Source organism: Chlorocebus sabaeus, chromosome 13, assembly GCF_047675955.1.
Source record: "Chlorocebus sabaeus isolate Y175 chromosome 13, mChlSab1.0.hap1, whole genome shotgun sequence".
Classification (NCBI taxonomy): Eukaryota; Metazoa; Chordata; class Mammalia; order Primates; family Cercopithecidae; genus Chlorocebus; species Chlorocebus sabaeus.
Window position 1 is genome coordinate 26,297,438 of NC_132916.1, and position 27,527 is coordinate 26,324,964.

The 27,527-nt window shown below is 31.6% G+C and overlaps 1 protein-coding gene across 7 annotated transcripts in view; it reads left to right on the top strand.

The window, feature by feature from the left end:
* Positions 1–26,337, top strand: part of GRIK2 (glutamate ionotropic receptor kainate type subunit 2) — a 703,634-nt gene extending 677,297 nt beyond the window's left edge. For 4 of the 7 annotated variants that reach the window (XM_038000566.2, XM_038000567.2, XM_073022373.1 and 1 more), the window contains 2 exons: positions 11,412–11,662; positions 24,614–26,337. In XM_038000566.2, coding sequence (XP_037856494.1) covers positions 11,412–11,662; positions 24,614–24,778 — 416 coding nt within the window. In that variant the 3' untranslated portion in view covers positions 24,779–26,337. Of the gene's footprint in view, positions 1–11,411; positions 11,663–20,068; positions 20,156–22,069; positions 22,202–24,613 lie in introns of all 7 variants that reach the window. The other 3 variants (XR_012095020.1, XM_008007487.3, XM_008007486.3) reach the window with 3 other exon arrangements.
* Positions 26,338–27,527: the final 1,190 nt, after the last annotated feature.

Sequence of the window (27,527 nt, forward strand, 5' to 3'; positions counted from 1 at the left end):
CTTTCCTATTTTTTATGAAAAATTACATTGGAAGTTTAATAGAGCTTGCATTAAAACTGTAGATAGCTTTGGGTAGGAAGAATTTTTTTTTTTAATTTTTTTTTTGAGATGGAGTCTTGCTCTGCCACCCAGGCCGAGGTGCATTGGCATGATCTTGGCTCACTGCAACCTCTGCCTCCTGGGTTAAAGCAATTCTCTTTCCTCAGCCTCCTGAGTAGCTGGGATTACAAGCTCGCACCACCATGTCCGGCTAATTTTTTTGTATTTTTAGTAGAGATGGGAGTTCACCATGCTGGGCCAGGCTGGTCTCGAACTCCTGACCTTGTGATCCACCCACCTTGGCCTCCCAAAGTGCTGAGATTACAGGCATGAGTCACCGGGCCTGGCCAGGAAGAAAATTTCTAACAATATTAATTCTTCCAGTCTATGAACATAGATTTCTTTCTACTTATTGTGTCTTCAATCTCTTTCAGTAATGGTTTAGAGTTTTCAGTTTAACGCCTCCTTTTTGTTTTTGATTTTGTTTGAGTCTCCTCTCTTTTTGCCCTTAGTCTAGTAAAAGGTTTGTCTATTTTGTTTATTTTTTTAAAGAAGTGACTGTTGGTTTTCCTGATTTTTTTTCCTATGGTTTTTCCATTCTCTGTTTCATGTATTTCTGTTCTGATCTTTATTATTTACTTCCGCTAACTTTAGGGTTTAGTTTGTTCTTCCTTTTCTAGCTCCTTGAGGCATAATGTCAGGCTATTTGGGATCTTTGTTCTTTTAAGTACAGGCATTTGTTGCTATAAAGTTCCCTCGTAGAACTGCATTTGCTGCATTCTGTAGTTTTTGGTATATTGTGTTTCTATTGTCATTTGTTTCAATATATTTTTTAATATTCCTTTTGATTTTTTATTTGACCTACTACTTGTTCAGGAGCATGTTGTTTAATTTCTACATACTTGTTAATTTTCCAAGATTTCTCTTGTTATCGATTTCCAGTTTCATACTATGGTGGTCAGAAACAATACTACATATAATTTCAACCTTCTTGAATTTGTTAAGATTTCTTTCATGGCCTAAACTATGCCCTGTCTTGGAGAATGTTACATGTAAAATTGAGAAGAAAGCATATTCTACTGCTCTTGAATGGAATGTTCTATATATGTTTGTTAGGTTCATTCCATATAAAGTTTTATTAGTCTGTTTGCACACTGCTATAAAGAACTACCTGAGACTGGGAAATTTAAGAAGAAAAGAGTTTTAATTGACTCACAGTTCTGAAGGCTTAACAGGAAGCATGACTGGGAGGCCTCAGGAAACTTACAATCATGGCAGAAGGCTAAGTGGGAGCAAGGACCTTCTTCACATGGTAGCAGTGGGCGCAGGTTCGGGGAAGAAGTGTCACACTTTTAAACGATCAGATCTCGTGAGCACTCACTCACTATCACAAGAATAGCATGGGGGAAATCTGCCCCCATGATCCAATTACCTCCCACTAGGTCCCTCCCTAAAATATGGGGATTACAATTCTACATGAGATTTGGGTGGGGACAGAGCCAAATAATATCAGAAGTGCAGTTCAAGCCCAGTATTTTCTTGTTAATTTGCTGTGATTTACCTATTAATAAAAGTGGGGTATTGGTGCCTTCTACTATTATTTTAATTTCCTCTTTCAGTCCATTAATATTTACTTTGTCTATTTAGGTGAATCAATATTTGGTGTATATATATTTACAATTATTATGTCCTCTTGATGTATTTACTCCTTTATCATTAAATAATGACCTTCTTTGTCTCCTATCAGCGTTTTTCACTTGAACTCTAAGTATAGCCATCCTTGCTGACTTTTGGTTACCGTGTGCATGGAATACCTTTTCCATTGCTTCACTTTCAGCTATGAATACTCTTAAAGCTAAAAATAATCTCTTATATGCAACATATAATTTGATCTTTTTAAAAATGCATGGAGCCACTGTATGTGTTTTGATTGCAGAATTAATTTACGTTCAAGGTTATTATTGATAGGTAGCAACATAGTCTTGCAATTTTTATTCATTGTTTTTTAAATAAAGCATTATTTTAGTTTGCATTTCTTTTATGGCATATGATATGGAGCATCTTGTCATATGTTCTCTTGGTATTTGTGTATTTCCTTTGATGAGGTGTCTGTTAAGGTCTTTGGACTATTTTTTAGTGGGGTTGTTTATTATGATTGTGTTTTAAAAGTTATTTGCATTTTTAACTAATTATTTATTAGGTATGTCTTTAGAAATTTTTTTTTATTTTCTTGATACCAGATGATTTTTAACCTCTCTTCTCTCACTTCTACATGAACAGTGTCATTTATAGTTGGCTAAATTCTTCCGTGGCCCTGATATCTTGTACCTTATCCTATCCTCTCAATCTAGAAGAAATGAACAAAATGGATTTGAGATGCTCTCACTATCATTTTCCTTTTCTATGTACACCTTTCCAAAACTGGAATGTAGATGGAAAGAGAAGAGAGAGAAGAAAAAGGTAGCAAAAGTAAAAGAAGAATTATCATTCTTACTCCTGTTATCAAATAGAAGTAATCTTTTTTTTGCTTACCTTTCCTGATGACTAATTTATTATAGTTTCATCTGTCACATAATTCTGTAACACATTCCCCTTTTTATTTGTAAAAGCTTGCTAAATTTTACATATTCTTTGTTACACTGAAAGTTCTAGGAGGGCAGGTGCCATGGTTATATTGTTCACTATTATATACTTAGAATCTCACAGCTATGCTAAGTAATATTTATGTACTTAACAATTAATAGTGAGACCTTAGGGGTAAAAATTGATTCATATATGGTCCTTGCTGTTAGGACACTCATATTTTCATCTTAATGGAGAAAAAGATACTTTAAAAATTGAAATATTATATACCAAATACTATATAGGAATATCTGAAAATGTGCTATGGTTCCAAAAGAGAGAGATACTACATATCTCTGTGGCAGCCTAGGGAAAGTTTGCAAAGAGATGAAAAGGTCAGCATAAGAAATTTATCTGGATGAGAGAAAGTTCAACCAGAAAATTAGAGAAAGAGTGAAAAAAAGGTCAACTCAGGCAGAGGGAAACCCAACTTGTTTGTATTGTTGTCAGGTTAGATGTAGGGAGGAGAGGATAAATTCAGAGAGGAAGTGATATGGTTTGCTCTGTGTCCCTACCCAAATCTCATCTTGAATTGTACCCCCATAATTCCCATGTATTGTGGGAAGGAGTTGGTGGGAAACAATTGAATCATGGGGGTGGTTCCCCATACTGTTCTCGTGGTGGTGAATAAGTCTCATGAGATCTGATGGTTTTATCAGGAGTTTCTGCTTTTGCATCTTTCTCATTTTTCTCTTGCTACCACCAAGTAATAAGTGTCTTTCACCTCCCACTATAAATCTTAGGCCTCCCCAGTCATGTGGAAGTGTAAGTCCAATAAAACCTCTTTTTATCTCGTCTTGGGTATGTCCCTATCAGCAGCATGAAAACAGACTAATACAGGAGTCTTGAGACAGGTAAAAGAAAGGGATTGTGTGACATAGTTAGTAATTAGTATTTTATCTGATATCTCAAGAGCACCACTACAAAATTTTCAGCAAGGTAGTGATTGAACAGATATCCAATGTGAAAAGGTTATTAGGCATCAGAAAGATTGGTTCACTTTTATCTGACACCATTTTGGGATTAAAATGTTATGGATTGATACGTTTTTAAAGGTGAAATTACTCTTTTTGTGTCTTTATCATTTTTGCTCATGAATTTCTTATACTTCTATAAAATTAAGGCCTTTCAATGGTATTCCTCTGTATTAGTCCATTTTTGCACTGCTGATAAAAAGACATATCTGAGACTGTGAAGAAAAACAGGCTTAATAGCCTCACAGCTCTATGTGGTTGGGGAGGTCTCACAATCACAGAGGAAGGTAAAAGGCATATTTTACATGGTGGTGGCAAGAGAGAATGTGAAAGAAGCAAAAGTGAAGACTCCTTATAAAACCATCAGATGTCATGAGACTTATTCACTACCACAGGAACAGTATGAGAGAAACTGTCCCCATTATTTAATTATCTCCCACCACATCCCTCATAATATGTAGAAATTATGGGAGTACAATTCATGATGAGATTTGGGTGGGGACATAGAGCAAAACCATATCAGCCTTCAAAAGAAAATACAAGGATTGATGACAGTAACTGCACCCAAGTTTAGCTCCTCTTAAAAGAAGGTTAGAAATGGGCCCACGAAATGTTTAATTGTTACATAGTAAATTCTTAGCTTTATAGAAATATATTATAATTATTGGAGATAATTATAGATTATATAGAATTACAGTTTGGCTGAATAATTCAAATTGCTGAAGATAAAATTGTAAGAATGCATGACAAATTATTAGGTAATTATTATGTTACTTTATGTATACCTGCATTCATTCAATAAATATTGTGTACATATTGTGTACCAGGTATTATACTAACAAATGCCACCTCTGCTTATTAGGATAAATATATATTAATCAAATAATCACAGAAATTCTTTTCTAGTTAAAACTGAGCCAAATCCTACAGAGGAAAATAAAATAAAGAAAATGGTGTCATGATATTGTATAATAATAATATTGACTAAATAAAACATCAAACTAAAATATAGTGTTTAAATAGGCATAATAATTTGTAAACTTTTTTGTCCCCACATATTCTAGGCGGTCAATACAAGAAGTGTGAAATAAGTCTGCTTATGAACTTTATGTAGTCTATTAAATTTAATAAGAGCTTGAGAAGATGTGCAATACTAAAATTCTGACAGGATGTATTTTGACTAAAATTGATCATTTTTTGAATTCATTATGTTATTCATAAAACATTTCTTACTCTGTGGTAGCACTTCATTAATGCTTAATGAAATAGGTGAGTAAAGGATGGTTGCTTACCTACCACTGACAAGTAGTCTGATCTGGTCTTAAGCCAATATTTAAAGTGATTTATGTTTTAGGGTATATGTTTTGGAAGCACTTATTGGATTAAACTTTTTCAAAATAGGGGAATAACTAAAGCATTATTATAATTTTTTGAGACAAGTCCCTGGAATGTTATATGATTAATGATTATGGTATAACCACATACCCACAAAGCAGGTGAATTAGTATATTTTAGATAATGCCTAATGTATTCAAGTAATGACAAGCTAGAAGAAATGTATTACATTGAAAAAGAGAACCTACAAAAAATACAAATTGATAAGCTGTGAGTTCACAATATGTAAGTTCAAAGGCAGAAAGGAGAGTACATAGAGTCAGACAGAAAAATCTAATGAAGGGGCAACATGTTTTCTTCGACACAGAGAACACATGTAATAACAATAGTAATTGTTATCTAACGTCATCTTACTTTACAATAAGTATTAATAGCAATTATTGTTTCTAAAGCAGTACAAATTGAATTTAAAAGAAAAGAATTTATGGGGACATTAATAAGAGAAGGGAAAAATTCTTCCCCAACAATAAATTTAAACATTATAAACAAGTATTTATTTTTTTCTGTTCTTTCCTTTAATAGATAGATGGAAGCCTTTATTTTGCTGATGTGTAATGTGAATATGCACGAGATATATTTGATATGTAGTATTACTCAAGATTATTTGTACAAGTAATCCTTTAAAAATCAAACAGATGTAAATTTACCAAAAACAGAAGTGCATGTGGGAATAGCCAGTTTGATTGTAATGAGTTTTAGAAGGAGATATATTATAAAAAGCAAGAATGATTTTGTTTCTGGCCCTTGTAATTGATTAAAGCATACAGAAGCTTGATTTGAAAGTATACAAACATCTGAAAGGCTGAATGAGAAGTTTCCAGAATGTAAGATAATGCAATTTCAGCATGTTAAATATAAGATACATTGATTTCAGGATATATTTTCCAATATAGGATAATGTGATTTCAGTATGTTCATTATTGGACAATTTGTTGTGCAACCTTTAAAGAAAAGTTATTTATCTATCAATAAGCCTCCCTCAGAATTAAAAGAAATGCTGACTGCATTTACTTTATTAGTTCTATATTATCTAGACGTAATTAAATAAGATAAAGAGAAAAATGTTGGCATGTAAAATTCAGAGTTTGTATAGGGTAGTAAAAGGGTAATAGAAGAAGTAGATCAACATATTGTATATAATAGACTTAAATTTTAAACTTAAGTATTTAGAACTACGTGCGCATTTCATTCTACAAGTAAGGTCCTAGAATGATAGAGAGGAAAGAAAGGAAGAAGGAAAAAAAGGGGGAAAGGAAAGAATGATAGAGGGGGAGGGGAGAGAAGAGCAGGGGAGGGAAGTGGAAGTTAGGGAAGGAAGGGGAAGGGAGCAAAAGAATAAGAAACAGGGACCTGAGCGCGGTGGCTCAGGCCTGTAATCCCAGCACTTTGGGAGGCTGAGGCGGCCGGATCACAAGGTCAAGAGATTGAGACCATCCTGGCCAACATGGTGAAATCCCCTCTTTAAGAAAAATACAAAAATTAGCTGGGCATGGTGGTGCATGCCTGTAATCCCAGCTACTCTGGAGTCTGAGGTAGGAGAATCACTTGAAACTGGGAGGTGGAGGTTGCAGTGAGCCAAGATGGCACCATTGCACTCCAGCCTGGGCGACAAGAGCAAAACTTGGTCTCAAAAAAAAAAAAAAAAGAAAAGAAAGAAAGAAAGAATAAGAAATAAAAAGAGAGGACAGGAAAGGCAAAAAAAAAAAAAGGAAAGGGAAGACAGAGGAATGAAAAAGTAGGGAGGGAAAAAAGGAGGAAAGGAGGGAAAAGAGAGAAAAAGAGGGAGGGAGGGAGGGAGGAAGGAAGGAAGGAAGGAAGGAAGGAAGGAAGGAAGGAAGGAAGGAAGGAAGGAAGGAAAGAAAGAAGGAAGATAAGAATAACTCAATTTAATAAACCCAACAATTTAGCTCTAAAATATTTGGTGAGATTTGTGTTCACTGTTTATAATAATCACAGTTTAATCTATTAAGGAGTTTTAATCTATGTCTTGTGAGAGAGTCTCATGAAATCACAATATTACATAGAAATATTTGATTAAAGTTTAACGTAAAAGGGACACTTAGAGACAGTAACTCTATTGTTGCGGAAATTCTGGATAGATACATTTGTAGTTTTTATGTGCCTATCCATATGCTATCATTGTATGTCACTTGAAACTGCCTCTATACCTCCTTTGAGGGCTCATTTGGAGCATCAGGTCTTATACATCTGACATATGAAGAGATTTTAATATGTAATAAATGTATGCACTAAGACTGCATGCTTCCCTCCCTCCCTTCCTTCCTTCCTTCCTTCCTTCCTTCCTTCTTTCCTTCCTTCCTTCCTTCCTTCCTTCCACTCTCTACAACCTAGGACTTTTTTTACTTGGTAAATGGGATCTTTTGGCAACTTGTGAAAAGATCATTTACAAACATAACAGTTCCTTACTGTAAAGATGGAGAATTTGTTTAAATTATCAAAGAAAGTCCCACTGAGAGCAGGGTTATGAAAAGAACCAAAGATTAGAGATTGCAGTGAAGATTCAAGGCCTAATTTGGCTTTAAACGTGTTTGGTTTATCCTGAATTTTTTAAAAAAAGTATTTATCCACGTTTTAAATATGTGAAATTTAGACAAAATATTTCAGATTATCTCAAAAAAAAAAAAAATGAAAATATATGGTCACCCTGTGACCATATAGTCTCACAAGGTTTTAGTAAAACTGAAACTGAAGGCCATCTGTCTATTTTGAGTGTTGCAGTTTTCCAGATATTTTTGTCTACCTTCCTCCATTCATTTATGGTTGTCTGTCCTCTTAACAGTTTGAAAATTGACTCTAAGTTACAATGATGCATGTTCTAATAGACACATTTATAATTCCTTTAGTGTTTTCTAATTAAACTTAGAGGTCTCTTGAAAAAATATAGATATTTCTTGAAAGCGACCTACATTGTGACTCCTGAGCTTCTCTCAATTGACATTCAGTAACATCAGTTCTTCGTTTGCCAGCGTACAGATTCATGCGGGAGTTTGGACTTGGGAGGAACTATCTCTATCTACATAATTAATGAGTGTTCACTTCATTAGAGCTAAGTGCATGGCTGTTCGTGTCACAAGGAGAATGGAAGATTCTTTCGTTCTTTGGTCTCAATGTGTCCTTGAGATTTTTCATCTAGCTGAAATTTCAGTCCACATTTAACCTCAACTGGCATATTTTTAGAAATACTTCCAAAGGAGCATCAAATTATGTATGAAATAAGTAATAATTCATTTTTAATTACTTGTCCTTTTAAAAAATACTTAAACTAGATCAATGAAGGAAGGACAAGTAAAACATGTCACTGATTTATTGGCATTGATTATATTCCCTATATTATTTCATCTTGTTTAAAACCTTAATAAGAAGCCCATTAACTTTGTACATTTGATTCAAATCAAATATCATTTAAACATTCCTATGTTCACAAAAGCAAGTGTACTGAGGTTTGCTGGCAATGGGAAATTTGTATATTTACAATCAATGCTGGAAATAGGAAGTTCAGGTGGCAAGAAGTCAAGAGGTGTCTCACTTGTCGAAAAGTAGGGTGCTTTTGTTTATTTGTGTCTTATTTGTTCTTGAGAGTGTAATGGAGAATATAGTGTTTGAAGATGCCGGAATAGACATCGCAATGCAGTTGGTGCATATAGTGAGTTGGCAACAAAATTATAATCTTTCAATAGTTCTCAAAGTGAGAAATGAGCTTTGATAAAATAAATACTTAAGTACATTAAGAATTTTTTATATTTGGAAGTCTACTGTCCAAGTAATCACCCTCCACAAATCTTGCTTATAATTATATTTATATAAAAGAAATTACAGGCTGAGCACCATGGCTCACGTCTGTAATCCCAGCACTTTGGGAGTCCAAGGTGGGTGGATTGCTTGAGCTCAGGTGGTCAAGACCAGCTGGGCAACATGGTGAAACCCCGTCTGTACTAAAAATACAGGCAGCGTGGTGGGCGCCTGTCATCCCAGCTACTCAGGATGCTGAAGCAGGAGAATTACTTGAACCTGGGAGGCAGAGGTGGCAGTGAGCTGAGATCCCATCACTGCACTCCAGCATGGGTGAAAGAGCGAGACTCTGTCTACAAAAACAAACAACAACAAAACACACACACACACACACACACACACACACACACAAAGAAAAGAAATTACAACTTTTTGTTAACCAGGTGTGGCCATTTTCACAAACACTATCAACACAAGATTTGTTGCATACACTGTTTCTTACTCAAAGACATTTGATAAACTATCATTCTGCTTAAAATGGAGATCCCATCAAGTAAGCATTTATTTTGCAGGGAAAATATATGATTATCAGAATAAAATTGATCTTTCAACTGGCACCATGCTAGATACAGCAAATTAATAAATACTGAATAGTCAAGCAAAATGACCTTAATTTATGGTGTTTTATTACATATCACAGAGACTCAAGCACAATGTTATTGCTCTTATATTATGTTAAGATACTTTTAGTCAGTTATGCTCCTCAGAATATGCAAACATTTGCTGAGAGCCTATTATTTGAAAAATGATTGAGAATTCAGATGGATGGATGTTTCTTTAGTGTGCTTTAGTGTTTATGCTAATGGATGTAGATACTCATCTGCATTAGATATTACATAAGTGATATTTTTGTTAATTCATTGACCAGAAACATATAAAAATAATGAAGCACATGCATCTTTCTATATCTGTTGGATGGATGGATGGATGGATGGATGGATGGATGGATAAATGTGTGAATGGACTGATTGGACAGACAGACAGATAGATAGATATCCTCCATACAAAAAAGCTTGTAATGTATTTAGGAAAACAGGCCATATCTCAACAGGTAAGTAATAATACCAGGAAACCTAGGCTCAATGCCCAGTAAGTGAGTGATCAAGATAGAAAGTAGTATAAGCTGGTCTAATATATTGAAATCTGAAGTGGTTGAAGGGCAGAATTTACATTGCACATTCATGTTAGATTAGTATTTTAAGAAGACCACAAGGGAGAAACTGAGAAGCAGAAATTCCCCTAGTATACTTGAGAATTATTGCATAATGAAAATAAAATATTTGACTTCTAATTATAGGAATGGGCAATGCCCCCATTTAGGAAAGCGGTAAAAAATGTAGACAAGCCATAAACTTCTACAGCTTCTGAGTGGAGAAAAGATTATGTTAAAGAAACAGCTCTTCAGTTGGGTTTGGTAGATCTTCATTTCTCGAACTTTTTCAACAGGTTACTTACATTCTATGATTCTCGTCTTTCTGCTTTTACGTTGCCTACTCTCACTAAAAGATGTATGGATGTGGACATATTTAAATCAAAACAAAATTACAGGCAATGTTGAATACAAGCTGAAATGCTTAGTATTTTTCCACAAGCAGGAAAACACTATGGGTGAATCTGTACACAAAAATTGGAATGTGCAATATAGTGTCTTAGGAAAAAGATTACACTTTAGAAGCAGGCTATTTCTGGGTGGGAGAAAGCAATAAAACCAATCCTTTGGAACAGATGTAGTAAAATGCATGTGCTTCAATATTTTTATATGTTTCTGGTCAATGAATTAGCAGATATTACTTATCATGTAATATCTAATGCAGATTAATATGTACCTCCATTAGCATAAGCAATACATTTTATTTATATTGTTGCCTCCACTGGAAAAAACAAAACAAAACAAAACATTGTCTCTGAAAAAATAAACTGATAAAGAAACAATGCCCCAAATTTTTACAATATCAGGCTGTATGCCCCTTGATTTATAAATTAAATTGCCATAATGGTTTTTACATTATCTAAGTCCATGCAACCCATGACTTCTGTTATGCACATCACATAACAGATACTAGTGACTGCTAATTATCACCTAAGTAAAAGGTACCATCGAATACAGCTTATTAATAATTATTCCCTTTAATTGCTGCATTTAATCTTGGGAAACACCTTTTTTCACAACTTTTCTGGTCTAAAAATAGAGATAGCTGTTTTATCAGTGCTCTGGTTTCAGTGTAGAATAAACTGTAGATATGAATGAAATATCTTTGCACTCTATCCATTTTCCTTTGTGGATTCTTTCTTACTATTTTACAATGCTGTAAGCTGAGTCCACCTTTTAGGAGACATATTCTTTCTTAAAACAAAATGCATTTAATTCCTCATTATCTAGCAAGGTTGTCCACTTTAATGATCTTGTTAAACGTCTATGTCTTTTTTTCCAGTTGTTTTTCTCTTCTGAAGAAAACACTGGCACACTTTGAAGCATTTTGAAAAAATCTCTGCCCTCCTCTCATCTTGCTAACCTTTAATTACGAAATTTTGGATTCCTTGAAATACTTAACATAACCTCTCCTTTCTTAGGTTCTCCATATCGAGACAAAATTACCATAGCAATTCTTCAGCTGCAAGAGGAAGGCAAGCTGCATATGATGAAGGAGAAATGGTGGAGGGGCAATGGTTGCCCAGAAGAGGAGAGCAAAGAGGCCAGTGCCCTGGGGGTTCAGAATATTGGTGGCATCTTCATTGTTCTGGCAGCCGGCTTGGTGCTTTCAGTTTTTGTGGCAGTGGGAGAATTTTTATACAAATCCAAAAAAAACGCTCAGTTGGAAAAGGTAAATGTTACTTGTTTACAGTTTAAATTTAAAACAATTTTTGTTGTTATATTAAAACACAAACCAGAAGTGTTTTTACGTTACCAACTAATGATAATGCTTAGAACTATTGCTCTAAATTGTCTTATGTCATTCATTACATAACAAAATATTTTATTTTGTGAAATATAGCATATTTCACAAAAAGTCTCATAGTCATCTTTAGGATTTTTTATTTAATTGTAATATATTTAATTATAGTCAGCTTCAGGAAAAATAGCTGTTTCTAGTCTTATTACAGACTTAAAAAAACTTCTGTTGCTTGAGTTTAGTTTGAGATACAGTTTAGTGATGAGGTTAATGATGAGATACAGTTAATTAAGTGAGTAAAAATTGGAAACTGTAATATGAAAGAAAAAATACTCTGCAGATTAAAAATGAGGTTTTATATACAATATGGGTTAACAGTTTCAAGTTAAAGAGTAAGTTTTTATCTGAATAGCTTTAGTCCAATACATTTCTAGTTTAAGAAAGATGTTAACTTTCATTGGTGAAATTATAGTTAATTTTCTACATTAATGAGTGTGTGAAAATATTATAGTTTCTTTTTGCCGTTTAATAGTATTCTTAATTCTTTGTTTTTTTGTACCAGAGTCCTTCTAAAAATATGTATAAACTTCAAAAATATTGAGTCTATTGCTCTATTTTGCATTTTAATGCAGTCATTTGTAAAATGTTTTTTGTATTATCCTTGAAAAGTTGGTCACCTCATTCAGATTCTGCATTTCTAGTGCTATAATTTTCTCATTTCTGTAAATACGAGGAAGACTAGGGAAATAACTCTTTCAGATGCTACATGATACTGTTTGTATGCAGATTTATTGCTCTGGATATGACGAAACCAACAGTTTAAAGTCTTCTAGTACATTATTTAATCTTTAGTATGTAAACATCTCTTTTGTTTTTGATAAAACTCACAATATTTTAGACTTAACTTTAACCACTGTGGCAGAGTGAGATGATACAATCTTTAATATTTAAGAGGTTTATGAACTTGTATTGGTAAATAAAAAGAGCAGAAAAGTGGTATCTTGAAAATGATGCCATACAGGAATACCAGGTAAATATTTTTTCTAATATTCATTGAAGTGTTTGTACCTTTAGAAATATTTTTTAAAATAAAAATGCTCCTTTGTCTCTAATAACTTATGTCATATTTATCCTTCCTGGAATCAGAATTTTGGATACAGTATTTCTATATTTTTACCTGATTACAGTACCTGACACTGAGGAATGTTATCATAAATGTATATTTTTATAACCCCATTTTGTCTATGACTAAAATAACCAATTAAAATGTTTGAAGGATTCAGAAAATAACATGATTTGTTTTCACAGAACATTCAGGTTGTTATTTATGCTGGCTTGGCTAACTCAAATATTGGTTGCATTTGTGTGTCTAAGTACACTTTGTATGTTATATTTATTTTTATAGTGTCATTTTATAGTGAATTTTGAAACTAAATCTAAAGAGCTAACCAAAGAATAAATATTAACTCATTAATTACCATTTTCATTATAATTTGTCAATAAGTGTGATATTTAATGCATTAATGTTCTATATAAGAATGAAAATCATAGAAGAAATATGTGTTTTCTACTTGGAACCTCAAATAATCCATATGTAATAATTTTCAAGTTATAGCTCAGTATTAAAACAAATTAGTCTCTTGATATGTGGTATTCTACTGTACTTACCTCTATGTGTCCCGTTCATTTGATTTATCTAGGCTGATTTATCATTGATGTATCTCTAGTGCAATTTTGTTTTACAAGTATTTGGTTAAAACAAAAACAAAGGATATGAGGATTTAATTTTGTAATGTAATGTGCTTCATTGTTATTATTAACAAGTTTAGTTGAATTTTTCAGATATTATCCAGATCTCTTGACATTCTGTGGATCTATATGACCCTCTAAAAATTAGAAAAATAAAATTAATGTACCTTTTCAAATGGAAACAATGAAGCATTAACATTGCACTAGAAAGAAATAACTGAGTAGATATTACATGAGCATTATAGTCACACCACAATGCTTTGCACACTGTCTCTACATAGCTGCCACAATAAAATCCAAATTCCTTAAGTTAGCAGATGAGACCCTTTCACAGCTGTCCCTGTCCACTGCTGTAGCTTTATGTTTTGTTCCTTTCCAATTTGCACCTTTACTACAGCCACACTACATTTTAACTCTCAATTTCCCAAGATTATACTCTTCCTTTTGACTGGAGCAAATCTTGTCTATTATTTTACCTTGCAAACTCTCACAAACATTTTATATTAGGCATTTAAAATGAAACATTAACTTGTCCAGAAAGCTTTCCCTAATCAAAAGATATAATGGGTTTGGGCACAGAGCATAGCTTGTTTCTAAGAAGTGGAAGTAGGTTTTCATTTCCTATTGCAATAAAAAAAAAATGTGACTCATGTATCTCATCTTTTTATTTAGTTTATTTCAGGTACTATCATAATCTAAAAACATGTATCTCCTTTTGAGAAAGCTGGGAAGGTATTTTGCCCATGTCAAACCATTTCCAGCACGAAGTCTAGATATCTTCACTCTGTGAACCCCTAAGCACATCTCCATTATCCCGTTAACAGTATTGTATTCATATTTGTTGGTTTCTGAGTGTGAGTGCCTTTTCACATATTAAATTCTTCTTGCCTTTAGGACAAAGACCTAGTATTTTCTGTTTGTATCTCCAAGGCCTCAAATAGTGCCTGATGGCATAATATCTATCTACCTAGCTACTTACCTATTTCTCTATTTACCTACCTACCTATCTACCTATCATTTAAATTAAGAATGAAGTTGATTGCAGGAACTTTTTAAAAAAACTATCATAAAGAAACACATTATTTTTCTATATAATTCAAAATGGTAAATAATCATGAATTTAATTGAAATGATTCATTTTATTTATTCTGATAAATTAGGTTATTGGGGCTCAGTTCTTCATTTTTCTTAAGAAAATTTAGGTTGGTCTATATGGTCTATATGGCTGTTTAACAAGTTACTTAATTTATTAAAATTAGTCATAAGATAGTCCTAGATTTTATCATATGTTTGAGAACATACAGAAATTCAGTTTACTTTTACTTATCAAAATTGTGTCTTTACCTAGATTTCTTATATTTCAAAAATAAGGTAAATACTTGTGAGAAGAATTATTTACTCAATAAATATTTATTGATAAATAAATATACAGTGAATTGTGTTTTGCCCATTGAAGGAAAGCACTAATGTATTGGTGACTAAACAGTTTGTCAGATATGTCAGATATATATGAAACTTAGTTGAATGTGAACTTTGTGAATAAAATTTATAAATAATGAATATCTTTCCATATTAAGTCTTACTTTTAATAATGGTGATAAAATTATATTAATTTATAGGTGAAAATAAAATGCCTTTTATAATACATATTATAAATACTAGTGAAAACAAATAGCTCTTGATAATGATAGCCTTTCTTGTAAGTTGTTGGATAATTAAGATTAATAGGCAAATGTTTCACATTTTTAAATGAGGGCAAGTTAAAAATAAAAACAGAAAATAAAGCTGAAATATGTGGACCTTAAAGCATTTTAACAATGGAAATTGCATTCCTTTCAGATAACCACAAGATGGTGTATCATAATTTTTATAAAAATGGTTTTAATTGTGAAGTATATGTTAATGAATCAAGGACACATTGCTTTTTATTTATTCAAACTTTCAAAATACTTAAAAACTTTTCTCATCTGAATGTGTCTGAAAAGGTAACTAATCACCACATGCATTTTATAATTATTTTTCTTTTTGCCTTACATCTTCTTTGATTTTAAAGATATGTCTACTGAAGTTTCACTGAGAAAGCAATCCAAGAAACTGTTGTATATCTGAGATAATTATCCCATTTTGGGTGTATGGATTTGGTTGAAAGGCCTTGTTTCTCTCTTCTAAGACTTACTTCTGGCTATAACAAGCTGCTTAATATACTGAATTTCGTTTTCTCTGGTAATATTTATAATATGTTGGCTTTGTAGGCAAGAATTATAAGATACCATAATAATTTTAATTTTTATTAAACTTTTATAACATGGATTATTAATGTTTAAAATTATGAATTTCTTAAATATTTGAATGTCTGCTTTTAATAAACATACATAATTTTTCTTTTTTTAGGTTTTCAGCCAGAACAGCAATATAACTTCTATAGTTTGATCTCTTTATGTGTGTTTTGTATATAGAAATAATATTTTCCCATGTATTTGAAAATGTATTTGTTTATACAAATTGTTTTTATTAAACTGTTTGAATATAAATTATTGAGTTTCCTGACATAAAAAAATCTTAAGATGAAGCCAAAAGCACTCCTTATTTTTTAAGTGTAAACTAAGTAAATATGTCTCAGAAATATATATATAGAAATATATATATATATATATATAAAATTGCTCAGATAACTGAATTTGTGCACTAAGGGTCCCATCTTGAACACACATTGTTGTTGTCTTTAAAATGGTTAAAATGTATTTTTAAATCTATGTGATATTGTTTTTTAGGACATAGTCTACTTTGGTCAATATAGTTGTTTCTATTATAGAACACTGGCAAATTTTACCTAAGAAAATCTCTCAATAATTATATTTTTCTGGTGCACTGATAGTTCAAAAATACTTTTTGAGGGCACATAGAATATTCTTCAGTGTATAGATGAATAACACATTTGGAATATGGCTGTAAATCAGAGTAGTAGAAGCACAAATGAACAAAACATTTCAATCTGGGGGATGATGAGAACAAAATCAGAGGGTTTAGTTTAAACCCGCAAGACTAGGGATCCTATTTGAAAGGTTATTTACAAGAAAAACACGTAGCGAAGTCAACTAATTCTGTGTTTCATGGAAACAGAAGAATGAAAATAGGTTGTTCACAGATACCTACGTATAAGCTGCTGTTAAAATTTTAAATAATTAGGTCTAACAGGAGCAATGCTTTTTTCAAGAATATACTTTTTGGGTAAGGTATAGGAATGCAAACAGTGCTATGAATTATAAGTAAAAATTTCATGTCAATATTTATGTTTTGCCCAGTAATGCCTATTTAGAAACTATAAGATAGCTCTACTTCTTTATTAATTACATTTGATGTAAGAAATTTTAGCTGCATTTAACTTCACAGAAGTTAAAAGTTCTAAGTAAATTTTCAGTGTAAAAAATTATAGTTGTAAAGCATAAATATATAATTTTTTTTCCTTAAAATAATTTTACAGCTATATTGACTAAAGTGTTGATTCTTGTCAGACCTTATGTGTTGATTTTTAAACTTGATCTTCAGAAGTTAAAAAGTATAAATAAACTTTGGGCAAATGTCCATTTTTTATTGTTTTTTTTTATCACTGCCTTTCTTTGAGAGCTGAGTGTCTTTCAGTTTCCATTAATGACCTATATAATGATTAATCGAATGAATTTTTAAAATGTCTCGACATACAAATATAAAATACTGTACTTTGAAATGAGGTGCCAATCTTCATTTTGCTTACTGATCTACTTCCAAATCAGCTAAAGGGTTTTCAGGTCTTTTGTTTATGATAACCCATTATCTTTGTATCCCCATAAATAATTATTCTTAATTAAAATTATAGCTTATTAATTATACCACCTTATTTTTATAAATGACTTTAGTTTTTAAAGTGTATTACTACATTTGAATACAAAACTACCCTAAGAGCCATGTAAATATTATTATCTATATAGTACAGATGAGGATAATAAGTATCTCAAGGGTCAAGTTGTTTTCCAAGGTCAAAGATGCCTAGTCTAAAAGTATTTCAACCATATCAAGTTGTACAGAATGGAGGCAGAATATTTAACTATTCTTCTTTCTCCTTGAGTTTTCACTAAGGAAATATATGGATTAGGAGGTTGAATTAGATAAACAGATTATGGGTTTCGGTCATTAGCAGCTTAATAATTTCACTTTCCTAGATAGTAAGCATGAGTTTTGGAATTAAAAAGACTTGGAAACATAACTTTGTTTAACCTTAGATAAAAATTACTTAGCCTCTCTATTCTTCTTTTTAAATAAATAAATGAAGCAACGAATAAACAAATAAGTTATGAATCCATAATAAAAGTGTTTTAAGAATTAATTAAGATAGTTAATATACATAGAGGGCTTCTTTGCACATAACTGGCTTATAACAAGAAGCTCTTTTAAAAGTAATATTATTATTATTTGTAAAGCTGATACATTTTAACTGCTGTACCTTATGAAAAGAAAGTTTTCCAGCAATTAAGCATTAGTTATTTGGATGCTACTATTAAAAAAATTGTATCATTATGACTACTAGCAAAAATGTGATGATTAATATTACTTTTTCTTAAAATGCATTTTCCAGCTATATTGATTAAATTTGTGTTGATTCTTGTCAGACCTTATTTATGGTTTTTTTTTTTTAACTAGCTTAAATAGGGGAAATTTTAAAATGTATAATGATCCTCAATTTTTCTCTGTCTCATTGTATTTGCAAAATACAATATGAAGATATTAGGTAACTGTTTCTGTTAGAGTAAAGGTTTCTGAGAATATTTTAATATTTGATTATGTTTATCATTGTGAAATAATCCAGGCTAAAACATAACATGATTTCTAATTTAATTCACTAAGAAAGATATGTATTTCTTTTGCCCTCATAATTTTTTTCTGTCTGCTTTATAATTTAGTATTCAAAAAACTAACATTTAGTAAGAATAAAGTCCAGGTAAAAAGCTTAGCTGAGAATGAAATCATTAATGAGGCAGCCTAATATGAGAAAACTTTCATAGATGGAAGTTAAGATAATAGAGTTCCTGTCTTAACTCTGAATGTAGTTAGATATGTAACTTGATTTTTTAAGTTTTAATTTTTGCTAGCTGTGAAACTACAGTGATTAATCAATAGGATTATAAAAGATGCTACACGTAAAGTTTCCTTTGACTGCTGAATAGCTTATGTAAATAACAAAACATTTTTAAAAGATAGCTGCTCTAAAATTGAATATCAAGAACAAGGTTGTATATATTTTTTAACATGAATGATTTAACCAGTCATTTACCATATTTCATTACTTCACTGTTATATTCATATAGCCTTAGGTCGATTCACACTTCTGATGTATAGCATTAACTGTTTGATGCTTTTAAAAGGCTGCCAATCAAAATAGTTATATTCACAAGAATAAAATCAATAGGTCACATTAAATGACATTTATTTTTGTTATTTAACACGCCAATATTATGTAAAATATTATATCTTATATCCTATAAATATTTTATTCCATCTTAGTTATTATTATCTAAGGTGGTAGAATTTTCTGCAACTAATCACAGTGACTGTTTTGATTTGCTTCCACTACATATGACCTGCCATTCTTGGGCAAATGGCCTACAGAATCAGAAATTAATTAGAGAGTGTCTAAGAATATATATTGTATATCCGTAATTAGTTAACAAATAATTTAAATGACAAACACAAAATAAAATTCGGTTGATATGTACAAGAATATATTAGACCATTGAAGTACAATGGTATCTCATAGATACCATTGATAGGAGTAGCTCAAATTTTGATAGGGCTCCAAAGAGGATAAGTAGAAATTGTATGTAGAAATGGCTAGGAATCATTCTGAATGAATACTAAGATATCATTTAGTTATTTTATACTATCAAAATTAAGCCAGCAAGATATACAAAATAAGATTTCCTCCTTAAAAATAAATACTAAATGCAGGCTTGAAAGTAACATATTTTGTGATATTTCTTGATCAATGAATACATATATTCAAAAAGAGCGATGAGCATAAAAGTTAAATCATGCTGGTTATTTTTCTTTAGATACTGTGTTTTTCAAAAATAAATATATTGCTAAACATAATGGTTTTAACTTTACAATGAAGCTACATATGTCAATGATCAATGTGGAGCATGATTTCAGCTACACTTCAAATATAAAAAAAATCTATGCTTCTCCAAATGCTGTCACATCATCTTATTATAAAAATATATCTTTTAATTAGGAAGTTAAGCTATTTAGAATAAATATTCTGTAACATCAACAATGATATTCTTGAAAACATTTACCTGTGGACTATTTGTGTATTTTCTTATTACATTCAATATACAAAATAGAGCTCTTTAAATAAAAAAGCTCTATAAAAAAAGCAATGTAAATATGGCCAAGTTCATACTATCAAGATTTACAGATCTACATTGTTTCAAGAATTAGAGATGTGTAAATATAAATTGACTCATTAAATATAATGAATTTTATTAAGAGTTTTACTAATTTAAATGCAATTATACATGCTAACAGCTCAAAGATTTAAATTTTCATTTTCAGGAATCTTCTATTTGGTTAGTGCCACCATACCATCCAGACACTGTTTAGTAATCTTTTGAAACTTACTAAAAGAGGTTTTTAATAATGGTTAGTATCCTTGTGCCTTTCTTTTTTCTTTTTGTAGTCTGTTATATTAACGTGGAGAAACATTTTTGTTGTTGTTTTCACCCTGAGGAACTTACCTTATTTAATGACACAGTGTGTGGTTTTCCACCCCTAAGGAGTGATTTTAAAAAGCAAGATAGTTGTTTTTCTCTTTCTTCTTCCCTCCAGCTTTCCTCCTCCTCCTCTTCTTCTTTTCTTGCTTTCTTGCTTTCTCTCTCTCCCTTCCTTCCTTCCTTCCTTCCTTCCTTCCTTCCTTCCTTCCTTCCTTCCTTCCTTCCTTCCTTCCTTCCTTCCTTTCTTTCTTTCTCTTTCTTTCTTCTTTCTTTCTTTCTTTCTTTCTTTCTCTTCTTTCTTTCTTTCTTTCTTTCTTTCTTTCTTTCTTTCTTTCTTCTTTCTTTCTTTCTTTCTTTCTTTCTTTCTTTCTTTCTTTCTTTCTTTCTTTCTTTCTTTCTTTCTTTCTTTCTCTTTCTTTCTTTCCTTCTCTTTCTCTCTCTCTCTTTCTTTTTTTCTTTCTCTCTCTCTCGCTCTTTCCTTCTTTCTTTCTTCTTTCTCTCTCTTTTTCTTCTTTCTTTCTGCTTTTCTTTTCTTCTTTCTTCTTTTTTTTAGTATAACCAGGGAAATGACTGCCTAGTATTTGGGTTTTGAGACTTATTTCATAGTCCTATAAAAAGATTTAAAATAAATTTCAATCATTATATAAAGTATAAAAGGCAATTTGTCTCTATTTAATGATAATACACTAGAATTTTATTTAAAAGTTAGACATGATAAGTTTTGGGCAATGCACAGCCCAGGGAAACAATTATATTTCACAAAATGCTGTGTAGTTTCAGCTTTAGAGACTTATATAAATCAAGATATGGAATTTGCCTTGTAAACCTCTAAAGATAAAGAAAAGAATGTATATTTGCTCTAGAACCATAAATAAACAGTTCCTTATGATATCATTAAATTTGTTTAACTTGCCATGTTAATTGTAAAATCTTGCTCAAATCTAAAAATTATCAAGTTTTATAATGGGTTAGAATTATTCTATAAATGAGAAAATAACCTATTGTCTCACAGTAACTTTTTGAATAACCTAAATAAACCTATTTTTCAGGTAAACTTACATTGATAAATAACAAAAGAGCTGGCAAAATTCACCTTATTCAAAGAGAAAATTAATAAAATTTATATTTTATCATTATGTAACCGAGACCATAGATTGACTTATGAAAGATTGCTTGATTAAATTTTTACTTTCTAATGACTTTGTAAGATAAATAAAGTCTATAATGACAATGGTGATTTACATGTTTACAATTTTGAGATAGTTGTAAAATTTGTAAATATAATTTATTTAAAACAATTTCAAATTATAAAAGATAATACTATTCTGGTAAATTGATTAGGATGGGCTTTTTTTTCCAACATATATTTTATATTAGTCAGCAATATAAACTTAACATTATACAAAATTGCTTAAAATAGTTTTAAATGTTGTTATTTGTAGTCTGAAGGAAGTATGGGATACTAAATACAGAGTTTACCTCTTAACTTTCTAGAAATAATATTGAGTCATTTCATAGTTGAGCTTGTATGTACATGTGTAAGATTTTTTCCTAAGAAAGTTAGTTGCTTAGTCTACTCCCTTACTATAGGCAAATTATTAATTAACATTTATTCTCTATTCTGTTTTGAAAGTAATGTAACCAAAATACCTGAAAATTGAGACTGCCAAGAAGAAGGTGTCATAAATTTTTGAATATTTAGGAAATGTATTGGTTTTAAATGAAGGCTTATTTCCAACAATTCAGTGTTATTCACGTCCTATAACAGTTTTAAATGTCAACGGGATCAAGTTTTGACCGTGTTATGTCATCTAATTAATTCTTCTGTTAAATGTTTCAACAGAGAGCCAAGACTAAGTTACCTCAAGACTATATATTCCTCCCTATTTTGGAGTCAGTTTCCATTTCTACAGTGTTGTCATCATCACCATCTTCATCATCATTATCATCATGTTCTTAATAAGTACACCTAATAGTAGGTATTAAGCAATGAGAAACACTGTTTCCATATACTGGCTGTCAGGTGCCACATAAATCCTTTCATAGAAATATAATTCATGAATTGCAGAACTGCATAATTTAACACATAATACATAATGCATGGCAGTGACTCTAGTCAATGGGGAATTCACAAGTCATATTTAATCATCACCCATTACAAGTGCTAATATATTAATATTTTTATTAATTTGATGTTATTAAACAAATGCTAAAGTTTTGCCTAATTTTATTGGGCAAAATTAATTGAATGCAATATATTTTCACTAGCCTTCTAAACCTGAAATGTTTTTAAGCAATTGAATTAGAAACATTGTTCAATAAGAATTAGAATATTAGAGTCCTGTGTAGCTATTGTTGTTCATTCAATCAACATTTAAAGAGCTTATGTGTGTACAAGCAGTGCCATGAGAACTTGATCCCTGCTCTATACAGTTCAGGGAGAGAGATACATAGAGCACCGACAGGTCAGACAGAAAAACAGGATAATGAGTGGAAAACACTGAGAGGATAAAGCAAAATCAAGTTGTGAAAACAAAATAATGTGCCTGGTCAAGTGGAAAGGGCTTCCTAATGAAGTTAAAACTTGAGCCATGTCCTGAGGTAGGGGATAAAATTGGGAGGATGTGAAAGATGAAAGAACTCATCAGGGTACCAGAGCAAAGAGAAACAAAGGGAAAATATTAATGGAAGTCCCACCAGTAAAAGGAGTGTTAGGAGAAAGAGAGAGAGAGAGATGGAAGCAGTGGGGAAGGGGAAGAAGGCTAGATCAGAGAAGTTATGATGGAAAAAAATAATAGATTTTAGTTTGACTTGTTTACTAAAGGAGAAAATGCTATTAATAATTGATATTTTAAAAATAGATTGTCCTGGAATTGTGAGCCTTTACAGAAGAGAAGCATAGATGTAGAATTAAGAAGACCATTAAGGAAACTCTTTAAGGAGCCTATCAAAGAAAAATTAGGATATAGCCAGAGATTGACAGAGAAAGTAATAGATCAGTGTCAAAATCATAAAACTGGATATATCTGGATATGTTGCTGGAATCTTAGGTGTGAAATGTAGAAAGTTATCCACCCTCTCTCTGAATCAGTTTTCTCTGACACACAGATACCTAATTAATTCAAAGTGTGTTTTGACTGGCACAAACTATTATGCAAACTTTTTTTAAATGTAAGTTAACATATAAAATTGCATGTATGTATCATATACAACATCTTTTGATGTATATATACATTGTGAAATGGTTATATATGTCTAATTGGCAAATTCATTACCTCACATATTTATTATTTTTGTAGTGAGAACACTTATTCACTCTTTTAGCACTTTTCAATAATATATTATTATTAACTATAGTGGCCGTGCTGTGGCATAGAGCTCTTGAAATTTTTCTTCCTGCCTAACTGTAAATATATACCGGAAAATGACACACATACGGTCTTAAATATTTTCATTATGCTGTCTTAGAAATAGTCTAAGTGGATAATCAATAAAGCAGCTAATGCACAAATAAGTCTTCACATGTATCTCAATCAGGTGGGGAGAGAGACTAACAAAATTTTGTTTCATATGTGTGACTCTACAATATAAATTTTGAGGAGCTGTAACAATAAGCTCCAGAAAAACTGAGGTTCTAGCAGATCTATTTCCAATGAGATGGGAACTAAGACAAAAACAACATAGGGTCATATTTTTTCTCATTTGATAAATTATCAACTCTCAGTTATCAAGCTAATGATGACAAACAGTTAATATTTGTTTGTAGATGTCTAACATGCTATAATTTGTCATTTCACGAATAAGTCATATTTGTTTGTAATCACTGTCAATGTTTCTATAGGCGTAATCACAAAAAAGACATAATGAAATGCCAGAAATTGTTTTCCATATTTTATGTCTGTGTGAGTGCTATTTTTGTTTTGAGATGTACAATGAAGTATCAATGTTCAAACAACATTTGCATATCTCATGTTGTGATCTGAAAAGTAGTACGATTTTTCTATTTTTTTAATATCAAGAATGGGTTTCTTGTATACAATTGTCATTGTATTTAAATTTTAAAGTAGACTTCTATCTCATGCTAATCAATTTAATGTAATGTCATAAGAACATTTTATATAATATATGTGTAATATATACATTACTAGCTGGTTGTTCATTTCAGTATCGGGTAGAGATTTTCTTTAGTCTACTTTTATAGAATATTTTAATTATCATGGGTTGAGTGTTTAAAGTGTGATAATTTGTTATAACTTTAACAATGAAAATTTTTATACCTTCAAGGTTGTTATGTGACAAGTCTGTTGAGAATGATTTTAATATTGATCTTGGACAGTTACAGTTTATGTATTTTTGTAATATTTAATTTTTCTGTGTTCTTCTGTAGAGGTCCTTCTGTAGTGCCATGGTAGAAGAATTGAGGATGTCCCTGAAGTGCCAGCGTCGGTTAAAACATAAGCCACAGGCCCCAGTTATTGTGAAAACAGAAGAAGTTATCAACATGCACACATTTAACGACAGAAGGTTGCCAGGTAAAGAAACCATGGCATAAAGCTGGGAGGCCAAACACCCAAGCACAAACTGTCGTCTTTTTCCAAACAATTTAGCGAGAATGTTTCCTGTGGAAATATGCAACCTGTGCAAAATAAAATGAGTTACCTCATGCCGCTGTGTCTATGAACTAGAGACTCTGTGATCTAAGCAGTTGCAATGATCAGACTTGATTTACAAGCATCATGGATCAACCAAGTTACACGGGGTTACACTGTTAATCATGGGTTCCTCCCTTCTTCTGAGTGAATGTTACATGCGCATTTTGTGGCTGGTTTCAAATGCAGTCCAGTGAGAAATTACAGGTTCCTTTTGAAGCTCAACTGTTGCCAGGAGATGGAATATCAACGCCCAACAGGGCAACCAATCAAAGTGTCAGTAAGAATATAAATATTTGGAATCAGCAAAAACTGTAGTGTTACAGAACAGTACAGTCTTCTGAACACCCAGATCATAGAGGTGATGATCCCACTAGCCCCCAACTACTCAGTATAATTATTGTCTGAATACACAGTATATGTTTATAGGATGTGCAAAAATGTAATGCAAAACAAATTTGAATCCCATGGCAGTTGGAATATAAAGCAGATGTTTATCACTTATTTTCCTTTTTTTCTTTTCTTTTTTTGTTTTTTTGACAGTCTGTGTCTCTGATTGAGATAGAAATGCCAATTTTCAAGGCAATAATGCTTTTCTTAAGTTCTCTAAGGCAGAAGATTTAACATGCAACTCTGTCATATCCCTTTCTATTCCCCTGACACCTTTTCTCTAACCCCCGTATCCCAAATAATAATAATAATAATAATTAATAATAATAAAAACAGTTGGTTCAGTGATTCTGAATTAAAAGGATAATGTTTTGCAATCTTTAAGTTGTAAAAAAGGGCTGAGTATTGGCTGTGTGGAAGACTAAAGCTTTCATTCTAACATTCAGACATAGCAATCCAAACCCTGTTCCTGCTGTAAATGAACTTGATGGAGCATGGGCAGATCTCAGTGATACGAGAAAGGGGACTGGCCATCTATAGAAAAATCTGTGAGAGAACTTGGACATGGACTGCATTTATCAATACAGTCACAATGTTAAATGAACAAAATTCTTGAACAGTTTTTTTTCAAAAAATGTTCAGGTTTATTTGTGGAAATGCAAGATTTCTATGAAAATAGTTTTTGTATGGAAATTTTTGTAATACTTTTTATCAACAAAACAAGAACATGTGTTCCTGTCAGGGGTGTGATGTCAAGCATGAATGGTAGTGCGTGTGCACCACCAACGTTTGGTGAAAACTATTTTTATCAAGAAAAAGGAGTCATAGAAGAGAAATATTTTCAAGTTAGATAATATAAAAGCTAGGTGCACTACCACCACTGCTTACCATGCCACACCCCTGGTTTCCACGAGGCTGACAACATACTGTAATGAACAATTGTGTGTAAAATGGTAAAAGACACAGACCTCTTGACAACATTGTGATAACAGTTGAGTGCACACAGTTTGCTGTTTGAATCCGATGCACAAAATTAAAAAAAATCATTAAAATTATGTTCATTTTACTTTCAGCATTGTCTATCATTTTTCTCTTGTATGTGTAATGAATGCACCGTACACTCTTTACATTAAGAGAAGCACACATCCTAAACATTTCTAGGTCCTCAAGGATGGCCACTTCCCAACTGCCTGAAGACAAGAAGAAAAACACTTGTGGGAGGACCTACTCAGATCTGGAAAATGCTGAACTGGGATATAAAAAGTAATCTTAAGTTCAGAGCAGTTAAAATAAGACAAACAGTAGTTCTAGAGGTGACAGACATGATACTACCTTTCCTATGAGCGGATATTGACTTTGTACATTAGGTTGTATAAGACTATACAGTGATCACGGAAATTTAAGGTTGAACTCATATCCTATTTAATAATTCCTTACACATTGATAATGCAATGTAATTCACCAAAAGACAGAGAAAGAGATAGGCCTAATATTACTCTTAGTTATGATGTGGCATAGATGTTCACATACCAATAGGAACTTTTTTAAATGATAAATTGTAACATATATTTTGCTAAGCAAAACAATTATAATCAGAACCACTGGGAGAAAAAAATGAAAAAGCTCAGTGAAGAATTTTTTTAACTCACAAAAGTTGAATAATCAAAGTGCTTGATATCTAAATTAGATTAAATATCCAAGTGTTTTCTAAATTTCTAGTCTCATGGTCATTTTAAGTTAAAATTCATATGTCAATGATAATTATCTGAAAATATAATTTTAGAGATTGCACAAAGCACTGCTCAAAATCTCAGCATTGGTTTGTTTGGTGGCAAATATCCTCAAATAACATACCTCATATAAATGTTCAGATTTTAAATAATATTGAGCTTTTTATAAATTAGATTCTAATTTGACTTTAAAGCACTTTTAAAAATCTGTTTCTTATTGTACTATCTAATCTTAAATGATAGGCAGGAAATGACAACTTTAATTATGTTTAATTAATCAGGAAATAGTTATTTAGATTTCTGCAAAAATTTGACATTTATTTAATTCACTTAAATTAGTGAACTTTGAAAAGTGTAAAAAACCTGCTGCCCTCAACGTTTTCAAGTAATATAGAATATATAAACAATGTATAGTATTACTTTTTATCAGTGTCCTAAAAGGTATCTACATTATTGCCAAAACAGATACGTTTCTACTGTGGGGCTAATGCAATATGAGATACTAACATTAATTCCAATAAATTATAATTAC